This window comes from Lissotriton helveticus, chromosome 10 (genome assembly GCF_964261635.1).
Source record: "Lissotriton helveticus chromosome 10, aLisHel1.1, whole genome shotgun sequence".
NCBI classification, from domain to species: domain Eukaryota; kingdom Metazoa; phylum Chordata; class Amphibia; order Caudata; family Salamandridae; genus Lissotriton; species Lissotriton helveticus.
This window is the reverse complement of record NC_136071.1, coordinates 1,194,546,443-1,194,567,868: the sequence shown is the minus strand read 5'-3', so window position 1 is coordinate 1,194,567,868 and position 21,426 is coordinate 1,194,546,443. Positions and strand designations below refer to the sequence as shown.

Genomic DNA, 21,426 nt, shown 5'->3' with positions numbered 1-21,426 from the left:
AGAGCTCCTAAGATCAGAAGGCACTGTGAGGCTCAGAAGTGCAACAGAAAGAGCTGACAGAGGGACACATGTTTCCAACAAAGCCTCTGTGAATGCTGCCACCTGAGCGAGATCAACATAAGATGCCAGAAATCTGGAATGGCATGCGGCAGCAGTGGCCAAGAGCCAAGTCTGAGGACAATGCCAAGATTGAAATCATAGAACAACACAGAGATTTGACCCGTGAGCGGTGCAGTACCGGGGGGACACTCCTCAAGCAAATGAGGCAAAACAATCACCAGAGGTTGGCCCGAACTGCGGAGCCATCTCAGAGTCACTCTTGGTGTGGAACCTGGACGAACAACAGCCCTGCTGACCTGCAGGTCCTTTGAAGAAATCCAAAAGCTCACTAGAGGAAGATGAACAAGAGGTCAAGCAGGAAGTTCACAACAAGACTAGGTGTAAACCGTGCGACTAAACTCTAAGTACAGGAAAAATCTAAAACGAGCACGCCAGATGATCAAGGTCATCAAAGTGAGCCATGGTGCCATCTGCTGTGCAGACAGTGATTTAAAATGTTAAGAATCCAGTATGGTGCTCAGAGAATTTCTGAGGTGAGTAATTTGCAGACAAAAGTGTCCATCAGTACTGAAATTCACCCAAAAACTATTACATGTGCTATTGAAGCTTCTGGAAGCAAGTCCACCCTACCACCCTACTTAAGAGTTCAGTGGATGGCAGATACCCTATCAGTTGAACCTCCTCTGGTCCAACATCAGGTTCACAGATGAGTAGAGATAAATTCACTGGATATGGTGGTCGATGCACAACCCAATGCATGATTCGTGTTATTACCTCAGTGACAGTATGACCTGAATATGGCTCCTGACATTCCTAAATTGTAAGCATACCCTGTAAATTCTCCCACCTGGAATATTAAGTAGATACGATTGCACTGACAACATGCCCCCACATTGGAAGTAAATTTACTGATCCCACATTTGCAGTGGGAATTCCATCAGCAGTAATCAACTTTGGAGAATAAACGTGGGATGCCCTGATGGAACACTCTATGTATACACAAGTTTCAACTACTACTCTGGCAACCCTGGTGCAGACATAACATCTGTCTGCAAAATACTCCTTTCCCAACATCTCTCATTTCTACCATTTTCAAAACTGTAAGAAAGTGAGTTATTATTTGGGGTGGGCAGTTGTCCACCTCAAAGAATAATGACACTAACTTGTCAGGATGAACCCCAAAGATACTAGATTAACCTGAGCTCAACCCCCCCGCCCCCCCCACCCCTGGTGGTTATTTTCAGTACCAAAACAGTAATAAAGTCAAAACAACAAAGAATAAAAATGCCAAACTGAATTAAACAAAATAGAGTAACATCTAAAAAACTAAGGGCCTCATGTAGGTAAACCTAATTTTACCTATTCGGTATTTACAAATCGGTAAATGCTATGTAGGTAAATACTCGGTAAAAATTACCGAATCGTTAAGATTCGGTAATTACCAAATCGGTATTTACCGATTCGGTAATTGTCATTGATTCCTATGGGCCTTGAGGCCCATAGGAATCAATGGCAATTACCGAATCGGTAAATACTGATTCGGTAAAATTACAGAATAGTCAAGGGTGGCAGGGTGTCACTTTGACACCCTGTTGCACCCCTGATCAGTGCTTGTATGCCATGTGACACACAAATAATGACACACATGGTAAATAACGAATCCTTAAGGCCCTGTGGCACTGTTTACAGTGCCATCTACATCTCAAATTACAGATTCGGTAAATACCGATTCAGTAAATTACCGAATCGGTAAATTTACCGAATCTGTAATTTTTAAGGCCCCTACATCTCAAACTCCAAATACCGGTCGGTAACGGCCGAAATCGGCCGTTACCGACCGGTATTTGGCCACCTACATATGGCCCAAAATTACAACAGAATGACAAAAATTCAATGCAGGAATCCAGATGTATGAATTTTTAAAGATGTAAGTAAAAATAGCTCCAAAAAACAAGTGCCTGTGGAGATCAGGAGCGATTTCAGGCTGAGCAAGATGGATCCAGGGTTAGATAGGCTACGAGGGTTCCTCCCGGTAAAAAGATTTTACCTTCTGGCTTACTCTTGTGTTTGGAGCTCAGAATCTCCAGGGGGGAAAGCCTAAAGCTCTATTTAAGTAAAGTGCATCGAAATACGACTCCTTCGCAGCAATGTCCCCCTGACAGCTCCAGAGGTCAAGGAAGTCTAAAATATATTCTAAGTCCGAACATTTCCGTAAACAGAAACTAACTCAGAAGAAAACAAGTTACTTACCTGTAACTTCAGTTATCCAGTATTGGTATCTTTCATAGATTCACATGCCTGAATCATTCCCCGTCGCAGAGGCGGGAGTCCCATGGTAAATAAAAAAGCAGTGCCAAATGCAAATAACAGTAGTAGGCCCTAAAGAAAAGGCCTGAGGCCTAGACCTCAGTAGCCTATCTACATCATTATGCTAAAAGAACCAAAAATTGGTCCCAGCCAATCAGCTGCCAGCACCCTCTAGAACCTTCCCAGCAGAGCCACTTCTCCTCAGATTTTCGTTAGCATAAGTGGGAAATAAGTATCCCAGACATAGAGGACTAACTCTCCGGGGAGGAGGGTGGGTGCATGTGAATCTATGAAAGATACCAATACTGGATAACTGTAGTTACAGGTAAGTAACTTGTTTTCTTATCCAGTATTGGGGTATCTTTCATAGATTCACATGCGTGAATCAGAGTAGCAAGCAGTATGCCAAGTATACAGTCGGTTACGGATGGTGGGAGACTTGTGCTGGTAAATTCCCAGTTGCACCTATAAATTATTAACAAAGGCATAATAAACCAAACCTTCAAAGTTAAAACATGACATATAAATGTTAGGATTGCCCCGGTCCTCTCTCTTTGACCATGCACATTATGTCACATGACTTACCTGGAAGGGGTTATATGCTGTGTACGCCCCTGTTGTGTTGCTTGGTTTCTTTCCTATGTTGGGATTTTAGTCCAAGTTGGGTTCCCGAGGTTCTTTCTTCCCGGCGCTCACGGGCTCGTGAGCCTTCTGCCTGTTTCTCTTTGTATATTGGTTTCTGCCCGTTCCTCCGTTCCTGTTTTTCTTGCATTCCTTGTCGCTGGTTTGTGTATTGGATTCCTGCCCGACCGCCCTCCCCCCTCCCTCCTCTTGCATTCGGGACTCGTGGATGGGGTTATCGGGGCTCCGGTAACCCTTGTGATATTACTCTTTATGTACCGAGGACCAGGGAAGTTTGGGCGGCTCGTCAGTTAAAGACTGCTTACTGTGTGACGGAGCTGCAATATTCACTTCCGCACTTTCTGGAACCCGACCACGTTGTTGTGAGCTGTTCAGTCCTGCTTGGCGTTCTACGGAGAAAGGAAGGTAGCGGCTGCTCCGTTTCGGTTTGGTACTTTCTCCCTTTTCGGTCTGGCAGCGTTTCTTGGAATTCGAGTGATCACTCGTAGGGGTTTTTTTATGTCTTGTTTTTTTACTTTTTCCCCCTGCTTTCTTTCTTTTGGACACATTGGGGAGTGGCACAGACAGTTGTTTTGATGTGGGATCAGCCTTGGATATTACAGAGACAGTGCAGGACTCCAAAGTGGGGCAACTCTGGCAACATGAACCGGTAGGAGTTATGTATATATACATGATTGTTGCATGGTCACTGAGAAGGGGGATAAGGGGTCTATCGTTGGTGTAGGGCAGTTGGGTAACCTTGTGCCTTGTTTTCTAGGTCCCTGCAGTCTTCGAGGCAGTCCCTGTCTCTTGGCTGTTTCCCACGGAGTTGTCAACAATCTACTTTTTTGTCTCCCTCCCTCTCCCTGAGCTCACCTGTCTGGTTTCTGTGTTATTTCCAGTGAGCGGCATAGGGGCAAAGGAGGTGGGTTGGGTCATACATTGTTCCTACAGTGTTCGGGGCCAAGGTGAAACCCAACAGAAAACCAAGCCCACGAAGTAACACACTGCCTGGACGAGTATGGATGAGTCTTTAAATCCCTCAGGGGGGGCTGCAGGTCCACAAACTATGCAGGACTTAATGGGGGCCATAGCTTTGTTGCAATCCCAAGTGCAGGAACTGAGACAGGAGAACATGGGGTTAAAACAGGAATTAGGTACGGTAAAAGCCAGCGGTCGACAAGGTTCGGTTTTGCAGCCCGCCACATTCCAGTTTGAGGGAGGGGCAGGACAGACTGCTATTGGAGGTGCCCCTATTGCCGTGACAGTAACGACTCTGGTCCCTGTGCCTTTGGCTGCCCCGGAGAGGTTCTCAGGGGATAGCGACAAGTACAGCACTTTCATGAACCAGTGCCAATTACATTTTATGGGTAGGCCTAGTGCCTTCCCGGACGATTCAGCAAAGGTGGCGTTTGTCATATCGTATTTGGCTGACACGGCGGCTGTGTGGGCTATTCCTCTGGTAGAGAACGAGGATCGTGTTTTGTACAACTACCTTGCCTTTAAAGAATTAATGAGGAGCTTATTTGCCAAACATGCGTTTATGCAGGCCAGTGATGCGGAACTACTGAAGTTGCAGCAGGGTAGGCAGGATTTACTGACCTACATATCCACATTTAATCGGCTTGTGTCTGAGACTCAGTGGCCTATGGCCAAAAGGACATCGTTGTTTTAACAAGGTTTATGTGAAGACCTTAAGGATATTGTATCCCAGGTGGTAGACCCTCCTGATGACTGCGCCGCGTTTATCAATCTAGTAGTCAAATTGAACCACCGATTACTGGAACGACGTGGGGAACGTTCGCGTTTCCAACCGTCTCGTGGGGGGTATGTACGTCCTGATGTGAAGCAGGTGGTGGAGCATAAACCAGTACCAGAACCAATGGAGATCGGAGGAGTAAGGGGTTCTTTGTCCCCTGAAGAGAAGAAAAGGAGGAGGGAGAAAAACTTGTGTTTGCACTGTGGTCAGAGGGGCCATTTTGCCAGAGAATGTCCGGTGAAGCCATCTAGTACCACCTATAGTAAGGGGGTAGCATGTACCCAATATGAATGCGGGCCGCTTGGTACACAGGACCCTCGGTTGTCCTATGAAGTTTTGGGTGCAGTTGAGAGGGTCACTAGACATTTTATAATATCTGCTTGTCTGTTGATTTCCAAGAGCAATAGGGTGACGGTTTCTGTGTTACTGGATTCTGGTGCCACGGGTAACTTTATTGACATCTCATTGGCAGACAAATTGATGGTGCCCTGTGTGGATAAAGAACAACCCGAGCCCGTACGGGCGATTGATGGAACAGAGCTGACATCAGGGTCGATAACACGCCGGACAGAGCCTTTGAATCTCATATGTGAGAACGGGCACTCTGAGTCTGTTTGTTTTGATTTAATCGATGCCCCTTCCTTTGGTTTGGTGTTAGGAGTGCCTTGGTTACAAAGGCACAATCCTAAGATCGATTGGGTCCGGCGTTCAGTGACTCTTGATTCCGCACATTGTCTGAGATATTGTTATCAGGAGGCTACCGATTGGGTGTCTCCGCTGACTTGTGCGATGGGTGAAGTTGTGTCTGTGCCTCCTCCGTATACGGCTTTCAGGGACGTTTCTGATGAGGGACAGGCTCAGGATCTTCCCCCTCATCGATCGTTTGATTATAAAATTGATTTTGTGCCGGGTGCCGTTTTGCCCTGTAGCCATATATATGCGCTGTCTGATCCTGAAGAGGCACATTTGAAGGCGTATTTGGATGACATGCTAATAAAAGGGTTTATACGTCCTTCTTGTTCACCCGTGTCCTCAGCTATCTTTTTTATACCGAAGAAGGAGGGTACTTTGCGGGACTGTGTGGATTACAGGGCCCTGAATAAAGTAACGGTGAAGAACAAGTACCCCCTTCCACTACTACCGGTATTGTTGGACCAACTAAAGAAGGCGACAGTGTTCACTAAACTAGATCTACGGGGCGCATACCATCTTATCCGAGTACGCTCAGGGGACGAATGGAAAACTGCTTTTAAGACGAAATTTGGCCTGTTCGAGTATTGCGTGATGCCTTTCGGCTTGTGTAATGCGCCGGCGGCCTTTCAGTTTTTCATAAATGAAGTCCTCAGGGAGTACTTGGATAGAAGCGTCATCGTCTATATTGACGACATATTAATCTTTTCGGAGTCTAGTGAGGAACATCAGACACATGTGACACAAGTATTGCAGACATTACAGGACCATCATTTGTTCGTCAAATTGGAGAAATGTCAGTTTAGTGCCCCCAAGGTGGAGTTTCTGGGTTTTATTGTATCAGCAGGAGGCATTATTTGTGGGGAGCTCGGCATACCATCACTATCTATACTGACCATAAGAACCTGGAATTCTTTCGCTCTGCTCGAGCCTTGACACCACGCCAGATGAGGTGGGTTCTATTTTTTAACAAATATGATTTTGTTATTAGATATAGGCCCGCGGCAAAGCAGATAAAATCCGATGCTCTCTCCCGCATCCATGTAGATCTCAGAGATGCAGGGCCGGAAAGAGACATAAGACCGATGATTTCCGGTGAACGGATCATAGAGGTTACCACAGCAGATGAATTCACAAATATAGTGAAGGACCAGTTGTGTAAGATTGACCTGACCCCTTGGTTAACACAACCCCATATTACGGTCCATAATGGGTTATTGTATCATGAAGACCGTTTGTTCGTTCCTTCTGAGTTGAGGGATTCAGTCTTGCAGTGGTGTCATTCATCTGCTTTGGTGGCCCATCCTGGAGCACTGAAGACGAAGGAACTGTGTTTGAGGTGGTTTTGGTGGGATACCGTGGCCCGGGATATACAGGGTTTTGTAGCGGCATGTCCGGTTTGTGCGACCTGTAAGCCCTCGCATTGTAGGCCTTCGGGCTTACTGCATCCCCTGGTGGTGCATACGGTCAGTATGGACTTTGTGCCCGACCTTCCATCTGTCTTGGGGTTTATGGCTATCTTTGTGGTAGTGGATTTGTTTACGAAGATGGCACACTTTATTCCACTGCCCAAAATCCCCAGTGCTAGGGAGATGGCTACTGTATTTATGACATCTGTTGTGAGGATACACTGGTTGCCGTCTGCAGTAGTATCGGACAGGGGTGCCCAGTTCGTGTCCCATTTTTGGACGGAGCTTTGTGAGGTGTTGAAAATGGAGATACGGTTGTCCTCAGCCTATCATCCGCAATCTGATGGACAAACCGAGCGCACCAATCAAACGATGGAACAATATCTCTGCTGTTTGGTGTCTTCTCTCTCTTGTGACTGGGTGACAGCTCTGCCCTTAGCGGAGTTCGCGTATAATAACAGCTTGCACTCTGCTCTGGGTATAACTCCGCTCTTTTGTTCAATGGGATTTCATCCAAGGGCCCTGGCCATACAGCCTGCGGGACGCGTGCCAGCCATAGACGACTTCTGTAAAACGTTGACCAGCATTTGGGCTACGGCTAGGGATGCTTTACAGGAAGCAAAGGCTGCTATGAAAGTGCAGGCAGATAAGCACAGGACGCCGGCTCCTTCATATAAAGTAGGAGAGCGTGTCTGGTTGGCCACTAGAAACCTCCGAATACAGGGGTCTCGTAAGTTGCAGCCTCGATGTGTGGGTCCTTTTTCCATCACTCAAATTATTAATCCCGTGGCTATGAAGCTTGAGTTGCCTGATGAGTATAATGTTCACCCAGTGCTCCACACATCCCTGTTGAAACCCTACGTTGAGTCTGCCCAGGTTTTGCCACCGCCTCCTCCTTTGCTGATTGACGGTCAGGAGGAATTTGAGGTCCATGCCATTTTGGATTCTAGGCGTAGGAGGGGTCGCCTTTACTATCTGGTGGATTGGAAGGGGTATACTCCTGAAGACCGTACTTGGGAGCCGGCGGGGGGGGGTGGGTACATGCTCCTAGACTGGTCAGGTTGTTTCATTTGAGCCATCCTTCCAAGCCCCGTCCTGTTGGGAGGCCTCTTGGGGGGAGGTACTGTTAGGATAGCCCCGGTCCTCTCTCTTTGACCATGCACATTGTGTCACATGACTTACCTGGAAGGGGTTATATGCTGTGTACGCCCCTGTTGTGTTGTTTGGTTTCTTTCCTATGTTGGGATTTTAGTCCAAGTTGGGTTCCCGAGGTTCTTTCTTCCCGGCGCTCACGGGCTCGTGAGCCTTCTGCCTGTTTCTCTTTGTATATTGGTTTCTGCCCATTCCTCCATTCCTGTTTTCCTTGCATTCCTTGTCGCTGGTTCGTGTAATGGATTCCTGCCCGCCCGCCCTCCCCCCTCCCTCCTCTTGTATTCGGGACTCGTGGATGGGGTTATCGGGGCTCCGGTAACCCTTGAGATATTACTCTTTATGTACCGAGGACCAGGGAAGTTTGGGCGGCTCGTCAGTTAAAGACTGCTTACTGTGTGACGGAGCCGCAATATTCACTTCCGCACTTTCCGGAACCGACCACGTTGTTGTGAGCTATTCAGTCCTGCTTGGGGTTCTACGGAGAAAGGAAGGTAGCGGCTGCTACGCTTTGGTTTGGTACTTTCTCCCTTTTTGGTCTGGCAGCGTTTCTTGGAATTCGAGTGATCACTCGTAGGGGGGTTTTTATGTCTTGTTTTTAGACTTTTTCCCCCTGCTTTCTTTCTTTTGGACACATTGGGGAGTGGCACAGACAGTTGTTTTGATGTGGGATCAGCCTTGGATATTACAGAGACAGTGCAGGACTCCACAGTGGGGCAACTCTGGCAACATGAACCGGTAAGAGTTATGTATATATACATGATTGTTGCATGGTCACTGAGAAGGGGGATAAGGGGTCTATTGTTGGTGTAGGGCAGTCGGGTAACCATGTGTCTTGTTTTCTAGGTGCCTGCAGTCTTATCGAGGTAGTCCCTGTCTCTTGGCTGTTTCCCACAGAGTTGTCAACAATCTACTTTTTTGTCTCCCTCCCTCTCCCTGAGCTCACCTGTCTGCTTTCTGTGTTATTTCCAGTGAGCGGCATAGGGGCAAAGGAGGTGGGTTGGGTCATACATCGTTCCTGCAGTGTTCGGGGCCAAGGTGAAACCCAACAATAAATAGGAAAAGAAACATGCATAGTAATATCACTTCATGGACATGCAAGCCTTATGCAGGTATTATAGATATAAATACAATCAACATTTTAAAATTGCATAATTGTATGTGTATCATGAACAATGGTAACCATAGATAGTATTAAAAGACCAAAGGGTACCTGAAAATGCTCTCAAAGAAAAAGGTGGCGTAGGACAGCCTGTCCAACCGCCGCATCCTCTTGACATGTAGATTGAAGGCAGTAATGTCTCGTGAAAGTGTGAACATTTCTCCAAGTCGCAGCACGACAGATATTTTCTAGAGTCACTCCAGCAAACAACGCTGTAGACGCTGCAACAGTTCTTGTGGAGTGGGCCTTGACTTTCCGTAGCAATGGCCTGTTAGACTTGTCATGACAGAAATGGATTGTAGATGCTATCCATCTGGCAATTGTGGCTTTTGTGACTGCAGTTCCCAGAGTAGCTTGTTCGTAAGCCACAAACAACTGGTCAGATTTTCTAAAGGGCTGTAGATAGAACTTTAAACATCTTTTGATGTCAAGAGAATGTAGGATTCTTTCCGCTAGTGTAGACAGATTTGGAAAGAAAGTCCGTAACCTCACTGGTTCATTGAGGTGAAACTGTGATGGCACTTTTGGTATAAAAGTAGGATTAGTCCGGAGGGTCACATAATCCTGAGAGAAATGTAAAAATGGTTCCGTTATAGTGAAAGCCTGGATTTCACTCACTCTTCTAGCAGATGATAGAGCAAGAAGTAAAGCAACTTTCCATGTGAGAAACTTGAGCTCGGCCTTGTGGATGGGTTCGAATGGGTACTTCATTAACTGCGTGAGGACCATGTTAAGTTCCCACTCCAGTGGAGGAGGTCGCACCGGAGGGAATGCTCGGAAAAGATCTCTCATGAATTGTTTGATTAACGAGGATGAACATAAAGAAGGAAGCTTAGCACCTTTTCAGAATCTGGAAAGTGCCGCTAAATGGACTATAACTGATGAAAAGGTGAGTCCAGATCTAGCCAGATGCAGCAGATATGGAAGAATTTCTTTCGCAGGAGCTTCTATCGGGTGAATATTGTTAGCCTCACATCAACAGCATAACCTCTTCCATTTAAGACAATAAGTCTTAATTATGCTCCGAGCTCCTGATTGAGTTAGGATGTCACGACAGTCCTGAGGGATGTCAAGGTCCTTGAATTCTAGGAAGTCAGGAGCCATGCGTGTAAATTTAGAGACTGAGGTTCTGGGTGAACCACCTGTCCCCTGTTCCTCGACAGCATTGTGGGTGTTGGAAGAAGACGGATCAGCTGGTCCTGGGATAGCAAAAGAAGCTCTTGGAACCAGTACTGACGTGGCCACCGGGGTGCAGTGAGGATGAGAAGGCATCCCTCCGATTTCATCTTGCGTAACACCCTCAGGATTAGAGGATTGGGGGAAAGCGTAGGCACAAATCCCTGACCATCGCATGGACAAGGCATTCCCCTTGATCCCTGTTGATGATAAACTTGAGTGTGCTCTAGCTCCCACTCGTGACAGTCTGATAGGGACCTGCTGAGCATATCCGCCAGGGTATTGTGGAGGCCTTTGACACGCTCCGCTTTGAGGGTTATGCTGTGGAGTGTAACCTATTCCCACAATTCTTGAGCCTCTCTTGACACAGTTGCCGACCTTGTCCCTCCTTGCTTGTTTACGTAAAACATGCTGGTGGTATTGTCGGTTTGGACCAGTACCGATGAACCAGCAATCCTTGGAAGGAAAGCTTGCAGGGATAGAAAAATCGCTCTTAATTCCAGGCTGTTGATATGCTGTTGCCTGTACTCTTGAGACCACTTGCCTTGTATTTGCAAATCCTGGAGATGACCTCCCCATCCTTCCATGGAGGCATCTGTTGTCAGAACAAAATCTGTGACCTCTTGTATGAAAGTGAGCCCTTCTGCTAGATTGGGTATTTGTGACCACCAATGAAGGGCGTTTACCATGCGTGGTGTGACCTTGATGGTGTCGTTGAAGGAACCCACGGCTTGTTGCCACTGAAGGTGCAGTTCTTCCTGTAGTGGCCTCATTCTGAGTTGTGCCAACGGGATGAGATTTATGGCCGAAGAGCACATCCCCAGGAGGGAATCGAACATGCGAACAGAAACTGACTTTCTTCTCTTCTGAAGACGAAGCTGTCGTTCGTGAGATAAGAATGCCTTGCAGTGGACAGTGTCCAGAAGAGCTCCAAGAAACAAGAGGACTTGCATCGGACGTAATTGGGATTTGCTTCTGTTCACAGTTAGCCCCAGAGAGTCGAAGAGGCGAAGAGACGTCACAGTGGCAGTCTTGACTGCTTGCCCCGAAGGACCCTTAATTAACCAATCATCCAAATACGGGAAGACTAGTATTCCCCGGGATCTTAATATTGCTGTTACAGGAGCTAGGCACTTTGTGAAGATCCTTGGAGTTGACTTTAGACCAAATGGGAGCACTTTGAACTGATAATGGGTGCCAGCCACAGTGAAGCGGAGATATTTGCGATGTTTGGGATGGATTGGGATGTGGAAGCCATAAAATCTCCCTCGTTTAGGTAACCTAGAATCTCTGAGAGGATGACCATGCAAAATGTTTGCTTTTTGAGGAATCTGTTCAGGTTGCGAAGGTCTAGGATCGGTCGCCATTCCCCTTATTTCTTTTTGATCAGGAAAAAACGAGAATAGAAACCTGTCCATTTCTGATGCGCTGGGACCTTCCCTATAGCATTCTTGAGGAGCATTGTTAAAGCTTCTCTGAATAATAAGTGAAGACGAGGGGGTTCCCTGGGCGGAGTGGTAAGTGGCTTGGTGACAATTTCTAGGGTATGTCTGTTTTTCACCAGGTCAAAAACCCATAGATCAAGGCGATTTCTCGCCATTTGCCCACAAATGCTGAAATTGTCGCGTCCAAGAGAAGGGGACGAGATGTGATTGGCGCCCTGCGGAGATCACTGTTTTCTCTTAGAGTCACGCCCTTGATTTTGGGATCATTTTTGACCTCCCTGGTGAAAGAAACCAGTCGTATTGGCGGTATGATGAATGGTAATTCTGTCCATATTGGGGCTGGTATTGTCTGTTTTGCTGTGTTTGATACCCTCTAGAGGAATAACCACGCCCCTTAGCGCCTCTGAATGCTCCACGTCTGTAAGGCAACGAGCCCAAGGATCTTGCAGTGTCCGTATCGGTCTTTATTGCCTGGTGGGCTTCATCGATGTGTTTTCCAAACAACGATTCTCCATCGTAAGCCATGTCCAATATTTTTGTCTGGACTTCCGGTCTGAAAATGGTGGCTTTAAGCCAACCCTGGCGTCTGAGTACTGCTGCCCAGGCTAGCTGTCTGAAATTTGTATTAACAATGTCCAGTGCACAATCTATTGTTTCTGATGCTGCACTCTCACCCTCTAGTAAGATCTTCCGTGCTTCCTGCCTTTTCTCCTCCGTAATGAGGTTAATCAGCCCAGCCATATCCAACCACATTTGGTGATCATAACGCCCTATGATCGCTAATGAGTTAGCTGCCCTGATGGAAGCAGCTGCCATAGTGGAAAACATCTTTCCAATCAGATCAAGACGAAGTCCCTCCTTGTCCGGCGGTGTAGTAAAAGGTGTTGTCGGGTTCTTGGACCTTTTCTGGGCAGCCTGGGAAATGACGGAATCTGGCCTAGGGTATCCAATGAGGCAGGATGGACTATTGGCCGGAGCACGATACTTCTTATCTATCCGTGGAAGCACCGCAGGCACGGATGCAGGATTTTTTATGATCTTGATACCTTTGTTCCATATATAATCAATTATAGGAACAGCCCTGGTAATCTTTCTGGACTCCTCTTTAAAATCGTGAAGGAAACATTCGGTCTGTTCCACAGTAACAGGAAGTTGAAACCTAGCAACAGCCCACTGCATGAGGTTGTGAAACCCTCCTATATCCTCTGGTGGCAAATCAGATGGCAGAGGAGTCGATGGCGAAGGCATAGGGATAATGTACGAATCCCATGGAACAAAATGAGGGTTTTCTGGCAATTTACCTTCTTCAACTTCCTCATCAGAGTAAGTGTCCTGATCCTGAGGAGGTTGTGAGGGTTGAGGGTTGTTGTTCTTGAAGAGGCTCTGCACTCGGAGGCATCGGGGTCGGAGCCTCAGGAGAAGGTAAAGAATCTGGAACCACCCCAGGTGGAGGTGGTGGAATAATCTGCTGCGGGGGAAACAGCTGCTTATAATCTGCGAGCATAACTTGCAAGTCCTGGATAAGATTTGGAGGCAGATGGCTGGTCTCAGACTGTCGAGATTGTCTATGATATACTGTGTGATGGGGAATGACAATGTCCTCTTGGTGATATTGTTTGTTGTAATCCTCTTCCTCTTCCTCTTCATCTTGACATTTGATATGCAGTTCAGAAGGATGACAAGCTATCCCAAATGGTCCTTTGTCGTCATAATCATCATCCTCTTCTTGGGCATATGTTTCCAGAAGATGCGGCGGAGTAAGAGGTGAGATATTGGAATACTCATGCCTTTGAAATGTCTTGAGCTGAAAGCTCCGAGATTGAACTGGCTTTGAATAAGGTTGAAGCACAACCAAAGCCTTGTTGGAGCAGGTAAAACCCATTGTAGATGGCACGGTCATCAACGGGATCTCCGTTGATGAACTTGTCATCGACGGGCTCTTTGCTAACGTCGTCGACGGGATCATCGTCGACCGGCTCGACGTCGACGGGACAGACGTCGACGGATTTGGGATCTTTGTCGATGGGACAGCCGTAGACGGGAAAATCATCAACGGCATAGTAGATACCTGCGTCTTCGTCAACGATACCTCTCTCGTCGACGGTGGAGTCTTCATCGACATATGTTTCGATGACGACTTCGTCAATGAGGCCTTCGTCGACGATTCTTCGACGACAGTCTTCTTAGACATTGTAGAAATCCTCATCGACAGTATAGGCGATGTGATAGACGTAGTAGAGATAGTCTCCGTCGACGAAGGAGCAGAAGAAGTGACAGAAATCTTCGACGACAGAGGGATAGCCAAAGATTTTGAGAGGCTTTTACTCACTGCTTTAGAAGATTGTTTCTTAGAGTCCTTGAGAGCAGCAGTCTGTGGAGACTGCGAAGGCCCAGAGGAGGTTCAGGGAGACCTCTGAGAAGGGCCAGAAGTAGAATGGGAGGATTTAAGGTGTTTTCTCCCCTCACTTGTAGAACTATCCTGTGATCTAGCTTTCTTGCTGGAAGTTGAGGCTCTATCATCATCTTCAGCCGAAGAAGATTTAAGCCACAACAGGACTCTTGCCTCCCTATCCTTGAGAGTTTTAGGAGGGAAGGTACGGCAGATTTTACAATCTCTTGCCTCATGTTTATTGTAGAGGCAGTAGATTCAGTCCTTATGTTGGTCATGAACATGGACTATCTTCTTGTCACAGGTTCTGCAAGGCTTGAACAAGGCCTTCTTGTCAGACATTCTGAAGAAAAACTGAGTGGCACTCAGGGAGACTCCCTTCGACATGACATGTGGTGAAAATCTGAGGAGAACTGGCTCTGCTGGGAAGGTTCTAGAGGGTGTTGGCAGCTGATTGGCTGAGACCAATTTTTGGTTCATTTAGCATAATGATGTAGATAGGCTACTACGATTTAGGCCTCAGGCCTTTTCTTTAGGGTCTACTACTGTTCTTTGCCTTTGGCACTGCTTTTTTATTTACCGTGGGACTCCCGCCTCGGCGACGGGGAATGATTCAGGCATGTGAAAGATACCCCAATACTGGATAAGGGTGTGGTACAGGCACAGACACTGGAGATACGAGGTGATGCCAGGACTGAAGGCCCCTTGCATGAGATGCTCAATCCCTGGGTACTCCCACACTCTTGAGTGACTGCAAAGAGTAAAACAAGTTGTTTTTAATGTCTTATGCCCAAAGGTGAAATGGGATTAGATTAGGCTGGACTACAGCCAGTTTGACTCTCAGAAGGTTTCTCAAGAAAGTAAACCTACAGCAAGGCATGGCTCTGAGCCTTTATATTCTGCTCTTACACTGCACCCAATTTATGTTTTTCATCCCTGGGCGCGTTACTCCCTCAAGTGAACGGGTTAACCCTACCTCTATGATTAAGAGTTGCACGAACTGTACCTTTCCGCCCACCTAATGTTTGCTCACCAGGACTGCCATCAGCGAGCAGACCTACCTGCTGTTCGAACATTTGTGTCAAATGACTGACAAAGTTCTTCTCAAAGTTCTGCCGCAGACTTTCAAAAGTGATGAGCTGTTCAGCCACACCATGCATCTTGCGGTACTCTGTGGAGACAAATAGAGGTGAGTTCACAACTGTCTGGACCCAGGACCTAGGACATGGAGCACTTGGATACACATTCCAGGGTTGTAGTGCTCCAAGGACTCTCTAAACACACACTGATAGAACTCTTCAGGAAATGGAATGGTGCAGTCCTGAGGAAGCCTCTAATTCTAAATCCCAAAGCATCAAAGAGTACCAGTGAAAGGCACATTCACAGCCATCAGCTACTTGAATCACAAAGTGTCCTAAAGACATAGCTACAGCCTGACAGGGAGAGCGCTTTAGCCTTACATGCACTGACTGTGTGACTGACGTTCGAGAGGGAGTGCTCCAGTCTTATGTGTACTGACTTTATGCCAGTAACATTGCTCTTGTGTGTGAAATAATGTCTGCCCAGCGGTGAGTGCTCCGTTGAGTGATATCCTGACTTTGTGACAGTAATATTGCTCTGGTGTGTGGTATACTGTCAGCCCGGCGGTGAGTGCTCCGTTGAGTGCTATCCTGAGTTTGTGACAGTAACATTGCTCTGGTGTGAGGTATACTGACTGTCCAGCAGTGAGTGCTCTGTTGAGTGATATCCTGAGCTTGTGACAGTAACATTGCTCTGGTGTGTGGTATACTGTCTGTCCAGCAGTGAGTGCTCCGTTGGGTGATATCCTGACTTTGTGACAGTAATATTGCTCTGGTGTGTGGTATACTGTCTGCCCGGCGGTGAGTGCTCCGTGGAGTGATATCCTGAGTTTGTGACAGTAACATTGCTCTGGTGTGTCGTATACAGACTGTCCAGCAGTGAGTGCTCTGTTGAGTGATATCCTGAGTTTGTGACAGTAACATTGCTCTGGTGTGTGGTATACTGTCTGTCCAGCAGTGAGTGCTCCGTTGAGTGATATCCTGACTTTGTGACAGTAACATTGCTATTATGTGTGGTATACTGTCTGCCCGGCGGTGAGTGCTCAGTTGAGGGATATCCTGACTTGATGACAGTAACATTGCTCTGGTGTGTGGTATACTGTCTGCCCAGGGGTGAGTGCTCCGTTGAGGGATATCCTGGCTTCATGGCAGTAACATTGGTCTGGTATGTGGTATACTGTCTGTCCAGCAGTGAGTGTTCCGTTGAGTGATATCCTGACTTTGGGACAGTAACATTGCTTTGGTGTGTGGTATACTGTCTGCCCGGCGGTGAGTGCTCCGTTGAGTTATATCATGACTTTGTGACAGTAACATTGCTCTGGTGTGTGGTATACTGACTGTCCAGCAGTGAGAGTGCTCTACTGTGATATCCTGACTTTGGGACAGTAACATTGCTCTGGTGTGTGGTATACTGTCTGCCCGGCGGTGAGTGCTCCATTGAGTGATATCCTGACTTTGTGACAGTAATATTGCTCTGGTGTGTGGTATACTGTCTGCCCGGCGGTGAGTGCTCAGTTGAGTGATATCCTGACTTTGTGACAGTAACATTGCTCTGGTGTGTGGTATACTGACTGTCCAGCAGTGAGAGTGCTCTACTGTGATATCCTGACTTTGTGACAGTAACATTGCTCTGGTGTGTGGTATACTGTCTGGCCAGCAGTAAGTGCTCCGTTGAGTGATATCTTGACTTTGTGACAGTGACATTGTTCTGGTGTGTGGTATATTGTCTGCCCGGCGGATGAGTGCTCCGTTGAGTGATATCCTGACTTTGTGACAGTAACATTGCTCTGGTGTGTAGTATACTGTCTGTCCAGCAGCGAGTGCTCCGATGAGTGATATCCTGACTTTGTGACAGTAACATTGCTCTGGTGTGTGGTATACTGTCTGCCCGGCGGTGAGTGCTCCGTTGAGTGATATTCTGAGCTTGTGACAGTAACATTGCTCTGGTGTGTGATATAATGTCTGCTCAGCGGTGAGTGCTCCGTTGAGCGATATCCTGACTTTGTGACAGTAATATTGCTCTGGTGTGTGGTATATTGTCTGCCCGGCGGATGAGTGCTCCGTTGAGTGATATCCTGACTTTGTGACAGTAACATTGCTCTGGTGTGTAGTATACTGTCTGTCCAGCAGCGAGTGCTCCGATGAGTGATATCCTGACTTTGTGACAGTAACATTGCTCTGGTGTGTGGTATACTGTCTGCCCGGCGGTGAGTGCTCCGTTGAGTGATATTCTGAGCTTGTGACAGTAACATTGCTCTGGTGTGTGATATAATGTCTGCTCAGCGGTGAGTGCTCCGTTGAGCGATATCCTGACTTTGTGACAGTAACATTGCTCTGGTGTGTGGTATACTCTCTGCCTGGCGGTGAGAGCTCCGTTGAGTAATATCCTGACTTTGTGACAGTAACATTGCTTTGGTGTGTGGTGTACCGTCTGCCCGGCGGTGAGTGCTCCGTTGAGTGATATCCTGACTTTGTGACAGTAACATTGCTCTAGTGTGAGGTATACTCTCTGCCTGGCGGTGAGAGCTCCGTTGAGTGATATCCTGACTTTGTGACCGTAACATTGCTCTGGTGTGTCGTATACTGACTGTCCAGCAGTGAGTTCTCTACTGTGATATTCTGATTTTTCTATACTCTTTTATCTTTATGGGAACTAAACCTTCTCTAGCCCATCCATGCGTAATAACCTCCCTAAGTTTTCCTTGACACATATCATTGTTTGCAAACTGCTTCCACTCCTGTTGAGTGATAACAACCTTTGCAGCCACCACACAATCAACAAGACCTACCACAAATTATTCTTCCAGGATACAGTCATCACACTGGTTAAAGTCTGAAGGACAATTTGGCAAGAATTCTGCTCTGCAATTTGTTCTGCTTGGGATGTGTTTAACCTCGAAATTATATTTGTACACCCCAGATAGCAACATTGCTAGCCTAGGACTGGCATTTCCCAGACACTTGTAATTCAAAAGATGTACCAAAGGTTTGTGATCTGTTACCAAAGTAAACTCTTCCCCACAAATGAGTGAAATAATTATGTACCCCCTCGAAGCAAAAGCTAGAGCCTCTCTTTCTAAAGGACTGTCATTCTTTTCTGCTGCTGTTAAATGTCGGAATGCAAAGGCAATAGTGTTCTCCCTTCCTTCTACGATTTGGCTCAACACAGCTAATATTCCCAAGCAACTGACATCAACTCTGACTATGGATGGTACCTCATCTCTAAATGCTTGAAGCGCTGGAGCATAAATTGCCAAAGATTTCAGTCGGTCAAATGTTGATGACTGTTCCAGTCCCCAGACAAACGTTGCCCCTAATCTCAGCAACTGCCTCAAAGGCTTAGTTTGAAGAGCAAGGTTTTGCACAAATCTTGAGTAATATCCGCACAATCCCAGGAATGATTTTAACTATACTCATCTGCGGGTGAGGGACAATTTTCTATTGCTTGTAAATGTCTTCCTTGGGAGTGATTCCTATCCCAGACAAACTATGTCCTAAATACTGAACCTTTTCTACCATGAATTTATATTTTTCCTTTTTACCATAAATCCATACTTCTCTAATACTCCCAATAGTTTACTCAGTAGTTCTAAATGTGATTGAACAGTGTCTGAGAAAATCAGAATAGTGTCCTGATACACCAGAACCCCATCCACCTCCGCCAAAATATGATACATGAGTTTTTGAAAAACAGATGTAGCTAAGGTGAGGCTAAATGGCATGCATAGGAACCTGTACACGCCAAATGGAGTGTACCTGATGATACGCTGCTCATAGATCGAGTGTGCACCTGAAGATACGCACCTGATGATACGCTGCTCTTAGATCGAGTGTGGTAAAAATGTTTGCTCTGCCCATTTGAGCTAAGTTCTGGATTTTTTGAAGAGGAAAGCAATCCACCAAAATGTGCCTATTAAGTACCCTAAGATTGACACAGAGCTTGAGTTCTCTAGGTTTTTTCACCATCACCACTATGGGAGAACTCCACTGTGGTTCAATGACTTTATCCTTGTATAGCTTCTCCAGATGGCCCTTCAACCTTTCCCGTAAGCTCAGTGCATTCCTACCTTTTTGTACTACTGGCACTGTATCCGGTATAAAAATAATCCTGTGTGCGTACCTTTAGACCAGGCCAAGCCTCAAACAACAACTTGTGTTTATTTATGACTTCTTACAGTGATGGCTCTTCCATCACTATTGGATACACAAAGAGATGGGATTCACCGTACTGGGTCTCAACACCAAGCCAAATTATCCTTGGTCTCTCCACCCTAGAATGTTATAACCCTTATGAATCCATCTGTATTTATACCTAATATTCTCTTTATAGTCCTACATCATGTGCATTTTCAGTCCCCTCAAAAACAACATTGTGAATGTCTAGTGTAGACAGATCCAGGAGACTCCATTCTTGAGGAAACAACTTATCAGATATGATTGTGATGGGATACTAAGAATCCACCATGACACTTGCAGGTACCTGCCCAATAAATATCTCACATATCAGGTCAACTTCCTTCTCTTGATTGATTGCCGTGGACACCATTTGTGTTGACAGGATTACTCTGCGTTCAGAATTGACATTATCATGACTGCTTGGAGGAAGTGGATCAATATGTTCACCTAGATGCACTATGTTTTGAGTGTTCCTGTAGACTCTTGCAAAGTGACCAGCTTTTTTGCACTTTATACATGTTTTGCCTAAGGCAGGGCAATTTTTGTAATTCGCCATGTGATTCTTGGAGCCAGACCTAAAACATGTTTTCATATTGACATTGGTGTTTCTGTCCAGTATTTTAACATCTGTGATGGGTGTTTATTTGGACATTGAACTTATGTAGGTGCACTACCACTTCTTCTGATAGCAGGTTTTGTATTTGTTTTATTCTTCGTAGGCAGACAGCACACCACGTCTCTCTGCCAGGGTCACAGACCTCACTGCAACTGACAAGTCTGGTACTCTGGTGAAAGGGGCACCTAGCAACCTCCAAATATTCACATTCCATCCCATACCAACCCTCAAATCCAGCCCATCAGAAGTGCTCCAGTGTGTGATGTACTGACTCTAATAGGTGTGAGTGCTCCAGTGTTGACTATAATGACTGGATGACCGTGGGAACGCTCCATTGAGTGATGCACTGTGATAGTGAAAGTGCTCAAGTGTATGGTATACTGAAAGTGTGACTCCTCTGGTGTATAATATATGCATAATGTATTGCAATGAAAGTACATGAGTGTCTGATATACTGTCTATGTGACAGTGAGAGATCAAGTATATGAAATTCTAACAGTTTGGTAGTGAGTACTCAAGAGTGTGATACACTAACAGTGTGATAGTGACAGCTCAAGTGTGTGATATGCTAACAGTGTGACAGTGAGAAGTGTGAATAAACCAACAGTGCAGCATTAAGGGCTCAAGTGTGTGATATTCTAACAGTGTGACAGTCAGAGCGCACTAGTGTTATATACATTGACTAAAGCACACAGCTGCACACTGCCCACCTGGGTTCAACCGTATACTCATGCAGCTTCTCAAGGCTTCAACAGCTGTGATGTTATACTTCAATCTGGAGGAGCTAGAGAGGTCACTGTTATTCAGGATGCTACTGTGATGCTCACTGAGGTCCAGGCTGTCCTGTGGATGGACAATAGCAGAGGCTTAGTAAAAACGATTTACTTTGTTCAAATCCTTGTTCTCCATCAGGGAGATCTTCTTTGAATTCACAAACAGCAGCATTTGCCACTTGTACGTGCAGTCTTGAAACACATATATTAATAGATATATTTTTCATTTTTAAAATTACCTTACTAAAAAAGGATAAAAACATGTTTAAATGAGGTAACATTTCCCAGCTATTTTAAGCCAATTTTAATACCCCACAAAAACAAAAAAACAATCAGTTAAGACTGCATATCAGCATCACTGTTTTACATGGAAGAAACTTAAACACTGCTCCTTTTAGGAATTGAGGCTCTCCACCGTCCCGTAGTGCGAAGCAATGTCATTTAGGCAATTTAAGATGAAAGACCCCTGAATACGGCAGTGCCTATTTTTCAGTCAAAATATCTTTTTGAAGCATCCTGCAAAATATCAGAGTTTCAACTTCTAACCCTCTTGTTTTTCTAGTGGGAGGAAGTTTATTATTTTCTTTTTTGTTAACCAAACAGAGGCTATTCTCA

General features: G+C 46.0%; 1 protein-coding gene across 7 annotated transcripts in view; it reads right to left on the bottom strand.

The window, feature by feature from the left end:
- Positions 1–21,426, bottom strand: part of LOC144784933 (exocyst complex component 1-like) — a 1,012,560-nt gene that overhangs the window by 257,126 nt on the left and 734,008 nt on the right. For all 7 annotated transcript variants that reach the window (XM_078664046.1, XM_078664044.1, XM_078664045.1 and 4 more), the window contains 2 exons: positions 20,749–20,881; positions 15,229–15,338 (listed from right to left, as the gene is read on the bottom strand). In XM_078664046.1, the coding sequence (XP_078520172.1) occupies positions 15,229–15,338; positions 20,749–20,881 (243 nt within the window). The remainder of the gene's footprint in view (positions 1–15,228; positions 15,339–20,748; positions 20,882–21,426) is intronic.